At 43.6% G+C, this 20,350-nt stretch overlaps 1 protein-coding gene across 7 annotated transcripts in view; it reads left to right on the top strand.

The window, feature by feature from the left end:
* Positions 1 to 16,660, top strand: part of FOXN2 (forkhead box N2) — a 30,245-nt gene extending 13,585 nt beyond the window's left edge. For 4 of the 7 annotated variants that reach the window (XM_039707408.1, XM_039707410.1, XM_039707411.1 and 1 more), the window contains exons 3-6: positions 5,122 to 5,246; positions 8,769 to 8,833; positions 11,830 to 11,898; positions 12,923 to 16,660. In XM_039707408.1, the coding sequence (XP_039563342.1) occupies positions 5,122 to 5,246; positions 8,769 to 8,833; positions 11,830 to 11,898; positions 12,923 to 13,449 (786 nt within the window). In that variant the 3' untranslated portion in view covers positions 13,450 to 16,660. The remainder of the gene's footprint in view (positions 1 to 5,121; positions 5,247 to 8,768; positions 8,834 to 11,829; positions 11,899 to 12,922) is intronic. The other 3 variants (XM_039707413.1, XM_039707415.1, XM_039707414.1) reach the window with 3 other exon arrangements.
* The last annotated feature ends 3,690 nt before the right edge of the window (positions 16,661 to 20,350 follow it).

The raw sequence follows: 20,350 nt of genomic DNA, 5'->3' as shown, positions 1-20,350 counted from the left end.
CATCTCCATGGGTATTGCTGGGCTCAGAGGATGGCTTGCTGCTCAATGTGACATTCCTAGCAGGAAGAGCAAGATGCAGAATATCTCCCACTGCTACCAGCAAGGTGATGCTGATGTGCTCTGTCAGTGGTTTCCCAGGGCTGCAGAAACTGCACAGCTCTGTAATTCTAAAGAACAGAAACTGTGCTTACCAAAAAATACCACCCCAAAAAAGCCCCTCCTGAAACTTTGCTGAAGCTTCCTCATTTCCAGCAAACAGCAGTTCAGTCTTTACCCTCTGGCCTCCTAGAAAAGGACCAGATGAGGGTACTGCTCCAAATTCTTCCTGCAAAACAAGTCAGTGGCACACAGCAGCATGCCTGGACCCCATGGGATCTGGCAGGTGATGGAAATGTGCAGACCCCTTTGGATGAGCTCTTCAGGTGTCACTTCTTGGAGCAAGCAGCAGCTGCTCACAAGCTCATTTTGCTGATCCTGTTGCATGTAACCATGTGCTAGCCATGCCTCTGGGTGCTTCCCTAAAAGGGCAAGATAATTTTATATTTTTTTCCTTTTTTTTTCTTTGTTGATGGCATTTCGTACTTCAAAGGGAGCACGCAATCAGCTTTCTTCTATGCCAAGTCCTGTGGAAGCAGAAAAGTCCATGGCACCTTGTATCAGAGGAGTCTGGTTTATTTGCTAACATCAGGGTATGAAGGGTTTTACAGCCTTTCGAATGGATCTGAGTTGGAAGAGTCTAAGATGTCTGACAGTAGGGGATGGACGGTCTGTGCCCCTGCATCCCAGGGCAAGCTCTACACTCTGACACCTCCCTGGCTATTGCTGCTGGCTGTCAGCTGTGAAATCATCTCTTTGAGGTCAGGCAGCAAAAGAAGGAAGGGTCCATCCTCATCTTTGCCATAATGCTGATATTTTGTTTTGGACTGGAAGTGCATGTTGAAGGACAGCTGATTTTTCCCCACTTACCCCCCTGAGCTGGCACTGCAGGGCAGTTTCAGGACTCTTGCACTGGACTAATTTTGGCTGGTGCTGACCTGGAAGAGTTGCTGCAGGAGCATGTTTAGTGTGCCCTGATGGCTCTGGGCATTGTCCACAAGGCCCTGCTGGAGCAGATCTGAGCAGAACATCCAAGGCACAAGGAGGTGACCCCGCAGCACCAACTCCCCTATTCTGCAGAGCTCTTTCCACCAGACTGCCCCATCATGCTGCAGCTGTAGCTCTGGATGGTCATAGCTGTGGCTGATTGTTCTGTGTGTATATTTGCATCAGCCAGCTACATACCTGCAGGCTGCAGGGCTTCAGGGGTCTAGGACAGCATCCAACAGAGACTGGGGCTTCGAAGACTGTCCTTGCTTGGACCACTAGAAAAAATTACATGTTGTGGTTTTATTTTAATGACCTGAAGGGAAGGTAAGTGCCTTGAGATGCCTCATGAGCCAGCATTGCAGTCAAGAGGAGGAACTTCTCATGCCATGGGATCAGGATGTGTGGACATCATCACCCTGCTAAAATGCCATTGCCTGCTCTGTGTGCACGTAGCACACTGCTGCTGTATCTGAGTGATGTGTCAAGGTTTTACCCCAGGTGACAGACCCATGAGCTGAAATGCCTTTTCTTTTAGAGCTGCAGTAGATAACATGTGTGCAGTCAGGCAGGCAGGTGAGATTCCCAGTGGGTCTCTGGTAATGGTGGTGATGAACATCAAGGGGGTGATGCTGGAGCAGTCCCGGGGACACCTGCTTGCTTTCCAGTGTTCCTGCTGTGGCCCTGGTGGCCCTGAAGATGTGGAGGTGTGATTGTGAGTCAGTGATCCTCAGAAGATACAGCTGAAGCTCTCTGCGTCTTAAGCACTGTCGTGCTGCCTTGGGCTTGGGGAGAGAGGCTGCCTATGCCGTGACGTTGCTTTTTTTGAGGGAGCAGCATCTGATCTACAGCACAGGAGAACCTCAAGTGAAAAGGGGTTTGGGGCTGAAAGCCATGAAGAGTCTCCCTGATCTTTGCTTAGACTTGTTTTTATGGTTATGGCATTGGGAGTTATTCATTAATTGATGCTGAGGAGAAAAGGTGTGAGGAGTCAGGATCAGCATCCACATCAAACATTAATTTGGCAGGCCCCTGCTTGCATGGATGTGGCCTTGCCACTGTTTTGTCTAGAGGCTGGGGGTTACATGGCTTGAATGTCTTCAACAAACGTCCTTTTCTTGGTAAATACCTGGTTTAGGTGTTTGTGGTAGGTTATTTTTTTTTTTGTCAAGAGATGGTGATAAACAACCCTGTAGCTTTTCAAGTGTTTGGGCAAGGAGCAGGGCAGGTGCCATCCATAAGCCTGGGGAGATAGGAGAGAGATGCTTTTTCTGTGGTAAACCTTTTGGGGGATGTATTTTGCACCTCCTTGCACACAGACAGTATTTTCCAGTGGTTCACCTTGCTCCTGTCCATCCCTGATGGAGCCAGGACTGCTCCCAGGTGTGAAGCTGATGGACAGCTCTCTGCAGCACGGGGACATGTCCCTGCAGGGAGCCACCAGCACCAGCTGAGCTGCTCTGCTTTGGGTGCTCCTCACACTGGGGGGAACTGTGGCGAGGTGGTGGTAGAGGATAAGGTTGGATCATGGGAGGCATTTCATTTCCAGCCCACGTTTCTGTAATCCAGCCCTGAAATGCTGGGGGCTGGAAACTTAGTGTCTTTACAAAATAGCTCCTATGCTTCAAAATGCAGGAATTCTTTTCCTTCCTTTGTTTTTGCCTAGATGAAATCCTGCAAGTCAAATTAGAAACATTAGAAAGATGCAGAAAAGGCGATAGACCAAAAACTAATCTCAGAACTATGATTGCCCCTGTTTTAAGTTGCAGAATAAGAAGAGCCTGGTGGCCTCTTTTCACTGACTCTTGAGGGCTTTTTCTCTGGATCTTTAGTACAAGTTACACCTACACTTCACTCCAGCACTTGCCTCACTTTTGAAGTGAAATACTAACCTCCAAAGGCAGTTTAGCATTTTAGGGTGTCCTGAATTAGTCCTTGCTAGGAGAAATGGCACAATCTGTTCTGGCTTGTTTTAAAGCTGGGTTTTGGTTCTGTGGCATTTCCAGCTCCAGCTGTGGCAGGCTGTCCCCTGTGACACTGTGACATGTGACACTTGATTTCAGACCTGGGCTGGACTTCTGCTCCTGCCTTTGCTAAGCAGAGGGTGCAAGCAGAGCACAGGAGCAGCTCCATCATCTCTGCAGCTCAATGTCTACTTTTAGCATCTCCAAAGGTGGGTGGAAGTGTGGTTTCACATTACACATGACCCAAAGAAGAAGTCACCCTGTTTACTGCCTGTTGCGTTGGATCTGTCAGTATCTGGATGGCTTCAGGGTGTGCCCTGGTTCAGCTTGCTGCTGCAATACCCACCCAAAATCCTTGTGTTATGTTGTCAGGGCAGCAAGCTGGAGGAGTATCTTGCTGGGAAGATCAGAGAGGGAAAATAACCCCCAGAAGCTGAACTGAATGAGGCATGAAGCAAAAGTGCTCACCTAAAGTAGCAGATAAGGTAGCAGATAAACAGTGTGGAGAAGTGGTTTGCTGCTCAGGGGACTTCCTGCTGCTCCCTGGGGGCAACAGCCTCCAAACTGTGAAAGGGTTTGGGGGAAAAAAAAGCCAGTTGGGCATGGTTTGGGTACTGGGGAAAGGGGTCTGGGAGAAGTAAAGGATCAGGGTGTAAGTCTGTCACTGAGATGATGGATAGAGCCAGCTGGGAAGATGCCTCCTGTTAGTATCTAGGTGGTTAAATCATCCTGCCAGCCATCATGGCTGTTTATTAATTAAAAGTAAGCTTATTGATAAGTATCTTACAGGCTGTGCTCAATTTTAACATGCAAAGGTAGAGTATAAGGAAGATTCAGGTAGCAAAAAAATAACTTGGAGAGATGAAGCAGCTCAGAGATCTATGTTAAAGACTTTAGCTGCAATTGCAGCTGCATCTCTTTCTCATCTGGGGCTCTCCCTGGCTTGATTTTTCTCTTTTGATAGCAAGGTATTTCCTCTTCTCAGAAAACCCCTGTGACTTAAGTAGAACCACAGACTTACATGGTTTGTAAGTCTTTTTTAGTCTGGGGTAAATCATGGAGCATCCATGCATAAATTGGAATTACTGCCCCACCATGGTTCTGGCAGGAGGAGGCCAGCTGGCCACTGTGGGCTCACAGGAGCTTCTCCATGAAGTTTGGGTTTCTGCTCTGATATTTAGCCCCCAAAAGTCCTTTAGAAGGATCTTACTGTTCAGGTGTACAGTTGCCCCATCCTTCAGCCATGTACATTTCCATTTCTGTAGCATCTGTTTTCCCTAAAAAATCTGGTGCTGCTACGTGCAGAGCTTTTAGCTGATCTGTTAGGTCAGTGATTATAGAATTTCTGTTATAGAATAGAACTATTTAATTAAATTGCAAGAAGTAGCAGACTCCAAAAAAAATAGGTTCTTTATTTAGTAAATTTGTGAAGAAGGCTTTGAGACAAGCAAGAGGTGCTTTATCTTCCTTAAGTTTCAATATACTAAATGTAATATCAAGAATGACTAGCACGGGGGTGATTACATTGTGCATCAAAAATAATTCATGAGGTTTTCAGATTCTGAGAAAATGGGAATAATCCATTTTGTTGCTGGACATTGAGCAAGATCCTTTTCCAGGGTGGTGTAAGGTTTAATGAGTATGTGTCTCTACCTAAACCAAGGGTAAGGTGCTTTGGTTTCTTACCTAGAAACCTGTTAAAGAAAAGATTGCTGATCAGTTTACTGATGCCTGGACAGGTCCCTAAACTCATAGCTGTGTTTATTGAGTGTTAAAATAAGGTTTACAGCATTTAGGGGACAAATGGGAATGGGGTTTTAGAGAAGGGGTTTTGGAGATGCTATCATGACCTGCAAGATGGGTGTTTCCATAGTGCATAGAGGGTCTCAGGGCCATTTTCTGAATTTTGGGACCATCCAGGATGGAACTGCCTGTGGATGTTGAGTGTCAGCTGTGCAGTGGTGTGTGCCTACATGCAGTCATTGCACTGTGCTGCAGCTTGGGGATATTAAATCAGAAAGGACTGTACCAGCCTGGCCTGGATTTTCTAATTTGCTGTGTTTCTTCATTGCAGGTGAATGGAAAAGGGTCCTTGTGGTGCGTTGACCCAAAATATAAACCTAATCTTGTCCAAGCACTGAAAAAACAGCCTTTTTCCTCAGCACTTGCATTTTATACTCCGCCGGCGTCGCCACCCAGGTAGGTGGAGTTCTCATCCAAGCAGGACACCTTGCTCCAGGTGGCAGAGGGTGCTGAAGTGCTGTTATCTGCTGCCACCTGAGAGCAGAATTTGAGTGGGCCCCAGGTGGGACCAGCTGGGTGAGGTGGGGAGATGCAGTGAGCCCAGGCTTCCCAGACAGCACATCTGGGTGTGTTCAAGTCTCTTATTAACTGTGGGAGAGTTTAAAAGAAGAAGGTCAGGGGTGTGCTCGCTGCTTTCTGGAAAGCCCAGTTTCTGCAAGAGGGCAGGCAGTTCTCTGGGAACTGGAGCAAAATCCTCTTTCAAGCACAGTCCATCAGGACTCCTGCTGTGGAGGAGGTGCGTGTCTTCTGGAAGTCACTTGTCTGGATATAAAATGTATCTCTATTCTGTGCTGTTGTCTAAAACAATGAACTTTTCCAGAAGTGCTGAGATGCTGCCCTGAGAGGGTTGTTTTTCTCTGAGGCTGTTTAAAAGCATTTTGCAGCAGGGATGGAAAAGACAGCCTTTGCCATAAATGTAGTGTGAGGTGGGGGCATGCAAGGATTCTGAAACCAGAACCTCCTTACCAACACAGTTTAAGATTAGGCGCTAGATTTTGGAGGATTGAAGTCAAACTGGTGTAGAGTTTGAGTCAGAGTTCCTGAGCAGAGGAAGAGGAGCAGCAGCTGGGTCAGCCTGTGGAGGCAGGAGGACGGAACGCAGCGCAGCACGTTGGGTGAGCTCGGTTCTGAGGAAGGCATGTGGCTGGTTTGTCAAGTCCAGGAAAGAATTTGGGTGAGATAAGAGGTCATTAAGGTGTTTGTACATTGCCCTATGCCTTAACCTTACTGCAAGGAGCTCCCTTAACAAGCTGGGGTTCCTGGAGCAGGATGTAAGACTGGTAACACTGAGCAGATGTTTCTCAGGGTCCAACAGGACACTGACCCTGGGAGCTGGCACCCCTGTGCAAGCCTTAGGGGCTCAAGAGTTTTGTGTGGCATGGGCTTGTCCAGGGGGGTTTGTAATCCACAGGATATAACCAGTTGTCTCTGGTCTCTCTCCAATCCAGAGCCATCCTGGGCTGGAACATGCCAGGCAGAAGTATCCTGTTTTCCATCTTTCTCTTGGAATTGGGAGCACTACTAAAATAGTATTTAAGTATTAAGAAATAGTCAGATTAGGAACTATGAGATGACTGCTGGTATTGCTTGGTGTTTGTGGTAATAAAGATTATTGAAATGTCTGTAATTGGGCTCTAGAGTATAATGCTTTTACAGGTTGTAGTGTCTAAGGGTATGGACCCCTGGTTTTGGGGACAACTCAAGTGAAGGTTTGGTCCTTGAAAGCTTTAATGCTCTGTGTTAGTACAGCCAGACTTTGAAATGTAGAGAATAATACAGATGGGAAGTTGTCTGTCCTGCCAGAGGTGCAGAGGATTGACAGACTCAGCTTAGGGCAGGGTGTTCAGTTAAGCTTTTAAAATCTCCAGGGTCTCAAAGATCAGTGCAGCTTAAGTTGTGTTAAGTGTGGTTTACTTAGCCTGGATAAATGCAACATGCCAAACTTAGGTGTGAGGAAGGAGACATTTTATCTGCATGCTTAAGTACTTGGAAGAGCAGGACTTTAATTTGAAGCTGTTGTTTTTGGTAACTTTTTTTTTCCCCTTTACTGAAGGACTAGTCACACTTGCCAACAATTACAAGGAAATCCTGGATCTAATGAAGCCACATGGCAAAATTCCCACTGACTTCAACACGGGAAGGGTTTTGCAGTGCTTGTATTTATGAGTACAAGAAAATAAGAAACAACATATTAAGATACCAAACTGCTCCCTAATGAAAGCTGGTTTATTTTCCTTCAATAATAAAAAACATTTATGTGACTTTCCATCACATCCAGAAAAACAGATTTATTTTTTCCCCTTCCATGCTTAGATTTGATTTAAATTTTGGCCTAATTTTGGGGAAGGGCCCCCAAGGATCTGCCTTGTTGTAGAGAGGGAGGAAGCCCAGAGGTTCAGCTGGAGAGAAACTGAAATACTGTCCAAATTTATCTTCAGAGTGATCCTCAAATTCAGCTGTGGCAGTCTCTGAATTTTCCAGTGGGAAGATTGCTGTTCATGATTATTTTACAGTGTGTTTGTGGGGAGTCTGCCTATCATTCAGCACAATTTTAAAATAAAATTTAGGCTGTTGCTTTGAGCAGAAGCTTTCCAAAACTGTAATCTGTGTCTAGTGACACTGAAATTTGTATTATCATAGATGATTGGCATGCCTGATGCATTTTATTTCTGCACAGCTTGTTCAACAAGTCTTTGTGAAGCCCCTGGCTGCATTCTGGTTCTAGTGCTACACGAATGACAGCCCTGGGGACAGCCACAGTCCTCATCCTGTTCATACCTTATGCATGGCTTGTCTTAATCAATACCAGGCATTAATTCACTATGGAGGAGCTCTATGTGGACAAGATTTTTGAAGGATCTGAGCTTAGACAAAAGGATGATGATGTTTAGCATCTCTTTGTGCAATGGGTCTGAGGGCTGCAAAGCCAGCCATTTTGGGTTAGACCATTGCTCTCCTTTATTTTAAATTTCTTTTCCCCTCACCCATTTTTGGATCTGTTCCCTTTACACTCCATGGTTGCTACAAGAAAAGATACTAGACAGTGAACCCTATTTTTGCACATTTTTCCCATTCAGCTGAGGTTTCTCTTGCACATTGGGCTTAAAAATTCTGTCATCACCCTTCAGATTGTTCTAGCAGCATATAAAAGATACACATTGCTACATTTCATGCAATTTTAATAGTGTGTACTATTTTTGTTGTAGTTACTTCTAAATGCTCACTAATATATTTATAATAAACTGAATAATTAAGGCTGGGTGTGTAGCATAAAAAAAACAAACGTGTGAAAGCTTTAACTTGCCCTTTATTTTGTGAGGGATTTAAGGATACTTTGGTGCAAAGCTGGTCTGATTATGAAAAACCACCCTGGATAGCATCAACTTTAAAATCAGCAGTTGTCTTGACTTGGTTTTTTTTTGTTTGTTTTGTTGGGTTTTTTTTTTGCTCTTCCACAGGTCTTTGCCCACTGCTTTTTGTTTTTGTTAATTGCCCACCACTGCTTGGAAAAGCAAATGATCACAACTGGTCCTTACTTGTCCTCTGAGCATCCCTATATGAGCTAATGTTCTGTTCACATGTAGGTTTTATGTACTAAAAAATACATATCTTTGTTTAAAATCCAGCCCTTAGCAGGTATAGAAAATCTGTAGAAGTCAGTGTTGCCAACAGTGGTTTTGCTTAGTGTGTGTATTTGGAGGTGTTTTCTAAATGCTGGTGATGGCTTAAATAGTGCTACACAAACAAACCAGTGCTGAGCCATCCACTGAGGGCAGCAGAAATCGCTTGCCTTCCTGTGGTGAATAGGGTTGGTTTTGTTTTTAGCCTTCTGTGATCATAGTATTGTGTCTGCTGTACTTTGTACAAATCATTTGCCTGATCAGGGCTTGGCTTTGAGCTGTTGCTTTTCTTTTTCAGTAGGTCGTCGTCCCCTCACTACCTGACTTCAGTCCTTCAGCAGAATCACGGCCGAGCTCTCAAAGGTAAACTTCAATATCCATTCACTCTCCTCCCCTGGTTTTGGTCACAAGCATGGACTGCAGCCCAGCTGGTGTTGTCTCTGTCCCTGCTCTGAAGGGTTTGCTAGACGACAAAAGAACCCAGATGTAGTACAATCCATGTGTGTTATATTAGCTACTCGTGTATTAATTTTAAATCCACCAGGTGAAGTTCAAGGTGTAATTGGGGCCATCTTGTTCTGACAGCAAAACATTCAGCACGTGCATCACTCCCAAGTATGACCTACTTAATGAATAGCTCAGTAGAAAATGAATCTGAAAACTGCATCATCTCTTTATCAGTTTTATTGGCCAAGAATTGAGAACCAAAGGTAGCAAATATTAGTGTATAAAACTCGTGGTACCAAGAGGGAGCTAGAAAGTGTGCTGGGGCTTGCAGCATTTCTTCTGAAGAAGTCTATTGAACACAGCTCTTGCACCTCACTAATAAAGCTTAATTAGCTTGTCCTAGACCACAACAAACCAAAAAAATTGATTTCTAAGTGCTGAAAAGTGAACAGTACTCAGTTTTTAAAGGGTTGAGTCTAACAAAATGTGTTGCAGAGGAGTGTTGTTACAGCTCCTGCGTCAGGATAGTGAAAGGCACTGCCCAGGTGGGACCTGAGCAGTCACCCAGCTCCCTGATTTGCTGGCTCAGTAGGCTTAGAGGTGAGAAGGTTGCTTTTAGTTTTTGGCCACAAACCAGGAGCTTTGGTTAGGCAGCAAAGCCAAGGCTTTTTGGAGACCAAGCAGTGCCTGGCCCACAGGTGATGATGGGCCATGCACCCCAGAGGTGGCATCAGGGTGCCAGGGAAACATCCCTTGGCTGGCTGGCTGCTGCAGGGCTGCTGGATCTGGGGTTCTCAGGGCTTGCTGGAGAACATAAGAAATCCCTCTCCTGCTGAGGATTTTGCTGGCGTGTCCTGTGACAGGTTTGGAGGTTGCCAGTCTGATGTTGCCTCACCCATTTAGCTACACCAGAGGTGCCAAAAGAATGACAGGTGTCTGGTATCACTTAGTTTGTGCTTGTGGGGGAGCCTGTTCAGCATTTCTCTGGCATTAGAGGCAAGCCATTCATGTTCCTGGGGTCCCACAGGGCAGCTCCTGTGCAGATGAACAGAATTCCTTGTAATAAGGTGCTTCCTCAGCCATTCTGCTGGAGAAATGTAAATTTGGGAAATACTGCACTGTTGAGAAGAGCAGTCACAAATGAAGCCAAAGCACATTATCAGTGACACAGAGCACTGCTAAGAAGCCACTGCAGAAGTGCCTCTCCTCATTCTTTGGAGTGTTAAGGTGCAGAAATACTCTTTGTAGGTAGTAATCCTGCATTGCATTAATGCCTCTGATTGCTTGTCATTTTAACAAGGTGGTGCTTGTATACCAACATCAGATGATCAAATAAAATAGCAACTAGTCTGGGATAGCAAGTAAGGAATGGGAATATTTCACTTCCTGATTACACTAGTGGAGCAAAGTAATTGTTCATGCTTTATTTTTCTACTTCTTTTTGTCAGTTGAGTGCATATAACCTATGAATTCAGGGGCTCTGTTTCTGCCAAAGAAAGCCAAAGCAGAAGGAAAAAAATATTGTATGAGTACAATGGGGTAGTTCCTAAAGTATGCTGGATTTAAAATGAAAGTCATGGAAAGCAAGGGGGAAAATGTGTATGTTTTATAAGCTGTGTTGGAAGCCGCCACTCAGTCCTCTTCCCATTTTGGTAGAACATTCCTAAGGTGTCATGTTCTTCAGATTTCTCCTTGACCAGGGGTGAAGGTAGGGAGAATTACCCAGATAAGGAAGCCACGCTGACAAACTCTGCAGTCCCCCTCCCAATACTACCCAACCCTTCAATTCAGTAATACAGTTAATGCAGTAATGTGGGGAAGAAAGCAAATGCTATCAAAAATGACACTGCTGATGTTTTGCTTTAACAGTTCCCCCCACAGTTGCAGTTCAGCAGAACTGAGAGCCTGTTCTGCTTGCTGCTGGTCCCTTCCAGCCCTGTTCTCCACTCTCTGCTCATGCATATGTACATACCTACCCACACCTCAGATGTGATCTGCTGCTCTCAGACACCCAGGCTCTTGTGAGAGTTGCTTCTGTTTTGCCTGGTTAGTCCACCATACCTATTTCTGTTCTGTATAAGGAGTATCCATCCTCCACTGCAGAAGTGAGCCAAAGAATGGATTGGATTTCCTCTTCTTCAAAGGGCACGAGTGTGTCCTGAAATGAGTGGGAAAGGCGTGCTTGTTTCTTTTCCCTTTCACCTTGTTCTGGTTAGAAATGTCATTCTCTGCCCTGTTATCCTCAAGGTGCCTTTCAGAAATGTAAGCAATCTACTCTGCAAAGGATGGCATTTTGCAGCAGTACTTCTCACTGCAGCTGACAGTGCCACAATTCACCTCAACCTTTTCTACTTGCCTATTTATTATTTAGATCCCCTTGCTTTTTAGATTGAGCAGTTCAGTGCCCTTTCCCCCCGTGTAGTCTCAATTTCTTCCGTTTGACTTATTAGTGTGGAAAATTCTGCTGGAGGAGGGAGGTGTGCTGAATTAGTGCTGCATTAATGGGCCCTGCACATTCACACAGCCAGGGTATGGAGCTGCCGAGGTGCTTTGCTGTGCCATGGGTCTAATCTTTCTCTCCCAACTGGTACAAACAAAAGGCACTTGTTAAGTATAGCAACAGCATTGTCACATGAAAGTCTAATTGTGTCACTGATTCTTGGCTTCAGTGAGTGCAACGTGAGAGCTCGGCCTTTCAATGTCATAGTTAAGGTATGAGACTGATCTGGAACAGTACTGAGCTGTACAAGGGTCATGCTTTGTCTGGTTTGTACATTCCCCCCACCCTTGCTCTTTGGTGTAGGCCAGTACAGGCAAATATATATACATATGTGTGTATTTTTGTATATTTTAGAGGCCTCATCTTGTCAGGCTTACCTGAGTGCTAACATTTTGCTGCTTCTGCTTCACAGAATCTGATATTGATGCTGCTACTGCAATGATGCTGTTAAATACTTCCATTCAGCAAGGGATGCTGGACTGTAAGCATAAGCCATTTTACTCTTCTTTTTATTCTCTACTCACTAACTAAATACTTTCTGTATAAAATTTCAGGAAACATGTATGGTCTAGTTTCGAAACAGTAAGAGTAGTCAAGAAGCAATTCTGGTTTAATTATTCTTTCAGCTAGCATTGCAAGACTTCCATTAGAAGCAGCCTTTTTTTTTACTTTTCCCCGTTAATTTTGGGTTTTTTTTTTCTGCAAAGTTCTATCCCTGCCCTCTCTGTGCTAGATATCATTAGAAGCAGCCTTTTTTTTACTTTTCCCTGTTAATTTTGGTTTTTTTTTCTGCAAAGTTCTATCCCTGCCCTCTCTGTGCTAGATAGTAAGAAGAGTTTCTTGGCTACTTTGTTGCCTTGTGAAGGCTGACCTAGAACAGAGACGAGATGGAGTTAATGAATAAAGTAGGGCTTTATTAGGAGGCCTCAATGGATACACCCTGGGCAGCACAAGAGCCCAGCCAGGGCTGCACTCCTGGTGAACCCAAAATGGTCACAAAATGGACCACAGATCATGAGGTCTCATACTTTTATAAATTCTGGTCCATTTGCATATTGGACCTAACTGTCCAATTACAGCTTTAATTTATGAAGTCCCAGCCTTCTTGTTTTTCTCTCCTCAGTCCACCACTGTTTATGCTTTTGGGCCTGAAATTTGGATCATTTGTCCTTAGTCCCCAGCTAGAGAAGGAATTGTTTTGTCTAAATACTTTGTGAAGAGAGCTTACCGTCCCCTAATATGAGGCTCAGAACTACACACTAAAGCAGCACAGAATCTGAAAAATGTAAAAGCTAAAGCCAGAGGCATCATTTCCCCCTCTGCTCCTCCAGCTCTTAGCTGAGATTAGGTGGTGACTGTTGTCCTCTGTGGGTGACAGTAATCACGCACGTTGTGACTTTAAGTGCTGGAATTCAGTTTCCCTTGCAGCCAGCCAGGCACAGGTGCTCGTGGTGCAGGTGATCTCACCGGGGCATTTTCCTGCTGACACATCTCATTTCTCACAGGTGAGAAACCTCAGCCTCTGAAGACACCCAAGAAGAGGAGCTACGGCAGCGCCTTCGATGCCCCCAGCGCCATCAACCTGCCTGAGAGCGATTCGGCGGCCGCCAACATCGACCCGAGCGAGGATCACAACTACAGCGCCAGCAGCATGGGCTCCATGGGCTCCCAGCGCTGCGCCTCCCGCTCCAGCGTGTCCTCCCTGTCCTCCCTGGACGAGGTGTACGAGTTCATCTCCAAGGCCAGCCACGAGGGCAGCGACGGCAGCGAGGGCTTCCACAGCGAGGTGGACACGGACGGCGACTACGAGGACGATCCTCTCGGAGACAGTGGCTATGCATCCCAGCCTTGTGGAGATACCTCGAAGGAGAGTCAGCCCAGCCAGAAAGTACTCGAGGAGCTGTGTCAGGAGATCGACGAGGAGCTGAAGGAAGCAGCAGGGTCTCTGCTCCACCTTGCTGGCATCCAAACGTGCTTGAGCTCCTTAATAAGTACTGCAAAGACCCACTGTCACAAGCAGAGGAAAAAATAATATGTTTGTCAGTGTTGAATATATACATATATTTTTTTTAATTGTGGCAATACTCTTCTACTTTTGCCCTTCACAAGGGAGATCAAAGCCATAAGAGGACTCACTGCTTTTTTTTTTTTTGCGCAAGCTATAATTTAGCCATTTATTTTTAAATCACCACCTAAAAAGAAAAATATGTAATCTTCTCAAATTAGAAGATATGCATGACTTGTGAAAACCCAAAAGCATACTTCTTAATGATAGCTTCTTATTTTTTTTTCTTCTCAATAGTTGACTTTTTTTTTTCAGAGATGTGTTTGTTCAGATGCACACTGTGGATCATATTTACATCTCTGCTGGCCCCATCTGCAGAGGTGAATTTTGTTCTGTCTAAGGGCTCTGACTTCCATGTAAAGGATTCAAATTCATTTTGCAATAAGAGAATCTCTTTATAGTTCCTAGACATCCTTCAGCCAAAAAATGGTTTTTTTGTGGTATGTTGAACTTTATCCCTATTTTTCTTTTAAAATCAGTGGTGATTACTTACATCTTCCTGTAGATTATGCCTTTTTTTAAAATTTTTAATTTTCTGTTCAAAAATGGGTAAGCAGTTCTGTTGGAGTGGGTTTTAACAGTACTGTACATACAAGGATGCCTTAAGTATGTTGCAGAATTGTATACAGCTATCCAAGGTCATCTTTCCTGTTGCTGAAAGGTAGCATGATGTGCCATAAATGTTCTCACCAACGTGAAGCTACTGCTTCCACCAGGTGTTGGGCAAGCTGGGTGAAAATTAGGAGCAGAGCCACTTAGGAAACCAATGCCCACTGTTGAAAACAGTGCTGGATTCAGCCAAAAGTTAACCTTTCCCTAAGGGAGTATTTTCCTGGCTATTTGAATGCCTTTCTTAGACTAGTGTAGGTTTTTTTGCCCCTTTTTTCTGTTTTTTTTTTTTTTTTCTTATTTGTCAGTGTATTCATGAATCCTGTCCTAAGCTGTCTACTTCCAATGCAAACACAGCCATGCTGCTGAAGGTCTGTTGCTCTGAGGGCCCATTCCAGTGCCTCTTGAAGACAACAGTGGTGCTCCTGCTGACTCAATGGCTGTTGGATCAAGCCTGAAATATTTGAGGTTCCTGGTGTTTTGAAATTTAAAGCACAAACACTAGGAGAGGAAAAAAAAAAGTTTTTTGCGCTTTTTTTTTGTTTGGTGTTTTGGTTTTTTTTCCAATTCAGTTTTAAGAATGATTAGTTTTATTTCTTGAAAGGGAAGGAAAATACTCTGCTTCATTCCTGTTAGCCTACACCTGTAACAGGGCAATGTGTGTGCAGACCTGTGTGTGTTCTGGCTACCACAAGTGCTGCATTAGCCAATTAGATCTGATATTGGATGTAATGCTGATGGGTAGTAAGGGTAAAACTCGCCATTTAAAGGAAAATTAAGTACCAACAGCAGTGGTTCTTAGGATTTCAGGAGCTGAAGATGTGAATGTTTGGTGGAACTGCTTCTTCTTGCTCATGGGTTGCTTTTGAACCTTCTTGGAAAACTGTGAAGGGCAGAGCTTGTGTCAATGTGAAAAGGAGGATTCAGATACACAGAAATACTGTGAGCAGCCTGAGGTTTTGCTCGGTGCCATGATTTCAGTGTCACACTGTTGAACAGGGCTGCTGCTGCCTGGCTCCTGCTGAAGTGGTCGCAGCTTTCTGTAGCTTCCAATGAAAGCTGGACCAAAGTCCAGGTATTTTGGAAGCTGTGTTCATAGTCAGCTCCATGGTTTGATTTGGTTCTGAATTAGTTTTTGCCTCAGATAAACTTGGAGGATGTTATTGAGAGTGTGGCTGTGCTGCTAACCCTGAAGTTGGTGACAATGACTTCAGCTTATCTGAAGGATTGGGATGCATTTAATCACCATATGCAATGACCAGTGAGAACCAGTTCCTGCTCAGCACTTAGCAGCAGAAGCCTCATCCCATCCATCTGTACAGCTGGGAGAACTGGAATGGTGGAAGGGGGGAGCAGTGGCAGCCTTTCCCTGGGACACAGAGCCGTGCAGCGGGGCCGTGCTCTTCCTGCCCTTCCTGCTTTGCTGTCTTCCCTCTCTGCTTCCAAAGGGGAAGGCAGATGAGCTGTGCCCCTGCCCTGTCCCACCACCTTGTCCCAGGCCTCTGCCCGCTCGTTTGGCAGCTCAGTTGTGGAACACCTCTCTTGGCAGTGGGAGAAGAGCTGCCCTTCCTTTCTCTTACATATCTGTTGGGTTCGGGTTTGTTTGCCACCTCAGTTAAAGACCCTGGTGTATATAGTATAAATGGAGTATAATTAAAAGTTATTTTGATTGTTGGGCTTTGGGTTTTTTTAGTGACATATGTAAAATGTTGATGCCAATGGTTGACTTGGATACATTTTGGCAAGAAAAGTATTAATGAACCACATTCAGTTCTTTAAATGCAGTGAAGAAGTGTATGAGACCTGTGTTCAGGGGAGGTTGCTCTGTTCAGGGTAAATCTGATGTGATTACTGTACAGACCTATACTGGCTTTTCAGATTCCAATCCTAAATTACTGATCTGCAGAAGTCACATCAACATTTTTAAATACAACTGCAAAATGGAAGTTGTGTGATTTGCAACTTTTCAACAACCTGAAAAGTACAAGCTTTAATTAAAGCAAAGTATACTCATACACATGAATAATGGTGTGGTCAAAATATTTATTGAAAAGAAAAGGTAAAATATTATAAATGTTGCACCTGCTATTTTATCTTAAAGCACATTCTTCACACCTAACTGCCAGTGCCATTATCAAGTCAGTTTTATAAATGTACATTTCTTCAAACTAAAAAGTGCATCATTAAAAGTATTATGTTACTGCCATATAGTGATATAAAACATTTTATAATTGCCAATTCATTGTAACTATTATTTATTTAAAAGTGAATTGTAAGAATGCTTTCTGATCAAATGAACCAGAGTTGTTTTAAAACCATTCCCGTTAGCTTGTTTCTAATGTAGCATAAGCAGTGTCCTTGGGTTTGTTTAGAATGATTTTGCCAGTAGGTGACCAATTCTAACCCTTTTTCCTCTGGTTTAGTCCTTTACCCGTTTTAAAGACGATTTACAAAAGTTTAGTTTTTGTATGCTAATCTCTGTTAATTAAAATGTTTATAAATTTTATTTTTACCAAAGAGATGCAATTCATTATGACAAAATATTGCAGAATAAACTTTGTTTTATAACATTTGTGACTTTTCTGCCCACATTTTTCATTCAGATGATCAAAGGGGCTTTTCTAAAATAAACAGCATTGCAAACAGAAAGCGCTGTGTTCTCTCTTTGTCTGCAGACCCTGCCTCTGGTCTCAGATGGTGCTGAACATTCCCCCTTCCCATTTAAACTTCTTCCACGAGACTGGACCAGTGTCAAAAGCCCAATGTGTGATTTATTGTGAGTTGGTTAAGATGTTTGCATGTGTCTGGAAGTCATCTGTGAAATACCTATCAGTCCATAGCAGGATTTGCTTACAGTCCCATTCATCCATAGCTGGCCCCTTGTGTTTGAAGAGCATAATCTAATTAAGGTTTCACCCTTTAACCTGGAACCTTAGGAATGTTTTGACATCTTGGAAATTGCTGAAAACACTGCTGCCTAACTTCTGCCCCCCTGTGCAAAGCACTTGTTTAAGCAGAAATAGCTTGAATCTTTTGCTGATGAAACATCTGTGATTGTTTGCTGTTCTGTGCCTGTATTGCTGTGGCCAAGTTGCTTGGATGAGACTCAAAGATCAACAGCCTAGTACAAGACAGGTAATTTAAAAAATGAGTCCCTGGATAAAGCAGCATAGGTCTTTCTTGGGGTTTTTTTTTCAGTGTTTACTTTCTCTAGATAATGAGTTATGATGCCTGTTGGTTCTTTATACAGAAGGCCTTATGGAAAGCACACAGGTGGGAAAAACCCCTCTTAGCAGCAGAAATAATATTCCCCATCCCATTTTATACTTCAGCTTGCTGCTCCTGGGCCAGCTTTTCTCTCAAATGCACACTCATGGTGTGTGCCCTTCCAGTGCCGGAGAGGAAGGTTTCCACCAGAGGAGGAAAATGTGACATGGTGTTTATCGCTATTAACAGCAGACATTGGTCCATCTCTTGAATTTTTGTTTAACCCACTGGTATCACTGAGTTAAGCTTGCTCTCTGGGATCTGATAACAATACAACCTTCTCGGTACGTCAGGTGATAACAGTAGATAACAGAGACTTGTTTTATTGCTGTATCTAACAAAATTTAAATCACAGAATATATGTGCACTATTAATAGATTTGATTTAGTGTTCATTTTAATAGACTAATAAGAGAACAACTGCTCTAATTAGTTTGGACAAAATCACAGCCATGTATCATATGTTAATGATACCTTTCTAATTGTTATTTCACTATATTATTCTGAGAACCTTGAGCTTGTTGTTAAATTTCCCAGGAGTGCTTTTCTCTGTTATGACTTTGCTGGAAATGATCCTCTGTATGGAGCCACAACTCTCAAAATAAAGCATTAACTGCAGCAATTATGTACTTACACCAGCTGTATTTTAAGGACAGTTGTTGAAGAAATACCTAATAGATTAGATATATTTGGAAAAAATTGGTTGTCTAAATTTGACACAGACTATGGTTATTCTTTCACATGTTTTGAGGTTACAGGTAGCTGTAAATATTCTTATTTTGAGTAGTCTGAGTGAATACGTGTAGCTTAGAGGTAATTACATAATAGTCCAGCAGTGCTGTTACTGTGAACTTTCACAGCATATTTAGCCATAAAAATCTTCACTGTTTTTACCCATGAGGGGTAAAATCATCCGGGAAGGTGAAGCAATATCACTTCTTGAATTTTCAGTCTTCAGATCAGTTGGGGATTTTTTCTGCCCTTTCCTCCAGAAGGCTCCCCTGAAAGCTGTCTGCTCTCACTGTTGTAAACTCCTTAGAGCTGACATAAAATTACCACCTACCCTCTGCCAGGGTTCATTTAAACAGCTCTTTGTTAAACAGCGGCCTGTTTATTTTCCTATTGCATCAGTACAAAAGCAATCATTTCCCTCCTTAGACTCTTGACTTGTTAAACAAACCAGAATTATTTGTTTTCTGTTTGGAAGACATGATCTTCATTCCTCTTAACCACTTTTCTGTACCTTGGTTCCAGACTGAAGTCAGCCTGCTGGCACGTGGATCATGAGAAGAGTGAAAACCACTCTTCTGGAGTGCTTTTTTCAGAAACCTGGCCTTAATATTTCCCTGCTTTTGCAGCACTCTTGCCTGCATGGCCTTCACCTGCTCACATGCAGTTGACCAATGCTATTATCAGCTAGTATGTCCCTATCTTTGTTCTCCTCCATCACTGCCAAACGGTGAGGCCCCAGTCAGCAGGAAATTTGGTAGTTCATGACCTGCAAGTTGATTTAATGAGATCTGTCATGATCTTTGTGATCCCTCATGATTACGTTCCTGCTCACCAGGAGCAACATTTAGCACAGCCTGCCCAAAATGAAGAAAGAAGGACCTGTCTGTGCTCTTAATGTTCAGAGAAGGACATCCCAAATCTGATTACGTTCCTGCTCACCCGGAGAAACATTTAGCACAGTCAGCCCCAAAATTAAGAAAGAAGGACCTGTCTGTGCTCTTAATGTTCAGAGAAGGACATCCCAAATGTGTCCTAAATCTAGGTATGTCTACCTGAGTGTTGCTTTCATGCTGGTTTCCATAATCTCCATTTCCTTGATATCTTCACTCTCCAGGCCCTAATGGGCAGTGTAGTAGGTTGGACAGAATACCCAATTTCTGTGTCCATTCCAGAGATGCTGATAGCAGTTCAGAATCTGGGTATTTTCATACTTAGAAATGCAAGATGGGTTCTATCAGACTAACCTCAGATGCTCTGATGTGCTTATATGCTTTACAGTTGCCAGGCAGGTGTTCAGAAAAATCTCTGTAGGTGCCTCTACCGACCTTAACACACTATTGCTTTGAAAATCAGATTTTGTGACTCAAGGGCTTTTTTTAAAATTTAATTAACTTGGTATCTTGATTCCTCACTAAAATCCAGTAGGTTCCCAGTTGTTACAAGTGCTAAAATTAGCTCAGCAAACTGAAATTTTGGTTATTTTCAGTAAGGGTACATTTTATTCTCTCTCACTGGCTTTGGAGGTTTCCATGCTCTGAACACAGTCAGGCCCCCACAAATAGCAGGCATTTTGCTTTTCTTTTGGCTCTGAGTAATTTAAAAGACGAAAACTCCACCTGTTGAGTTTGGCTGTGACATGCTGGCCGACACGTCCCGCTGTTCCGCGCAGGCTCTTCCCTGGGGTCAGGTGAGGTGTGGGCAGAGCTGAGCCCTTCCAAAAGAGAAGATGTTTCCTTAAATCTCTGGGCATTAACTCGAGTGCAATCGTGTTGGCTGCTGCCTTAAAATATGATGTCACCTTACCCCAATCACAGCCCATTTTCTGTGAGTGTGATGTGAGTTCCCCAGAGAAGCATCCTCTGAGTGACAGCAGCATCCCGTGCGGCCGTTGCTAAGCGACAAGATTCGGCTTTCAGCAGGATCTAATTTTAAAGTATTTAACCCTAGATCTGTCAAGGTTCATTATTTCCAGTGCGCTGGTTAATCCCTACTTGTTGGTGCCCAACTTCACAAATGCCCTGCTCCTCGTAGTGGTGCTGTTTTATTTGTCACAGATAATGTCTCAGAATGAGAAGCAAAAACGCCTCAGGTAGAGCTTGATACCAAATTTCATTTTAGCTCTGATCTATACACAGAAATATGGGACACAATTAGAGGTGAAAATCCTGCATTGTTGTTCTGGGAATCTTCCCATCTTTGCTGGCTTGTGCAAGTGGCTCACCCCTGCTTTCCTTCTAAGGAATGCTGAATTTCAAGTAACT

This window comes from Passer montanus, unplaced genomic scaffold (genome assembly GCF_014805655.1).
Source record: "Passer montanus isolate IOZ18808 unplaced genomic scaffold, ASM1480565v1 scaffold2, whole genome shotgun sequence".
NCBI classification, from domain to species: Eukaryota; Metazoa; Chordata; class Aves; order Passeriformes; family Passeridae; genus Passer; species Passer montanus.
This window is presented reverse-complemented; position numbering and strand designations above follow the sequence as displayed.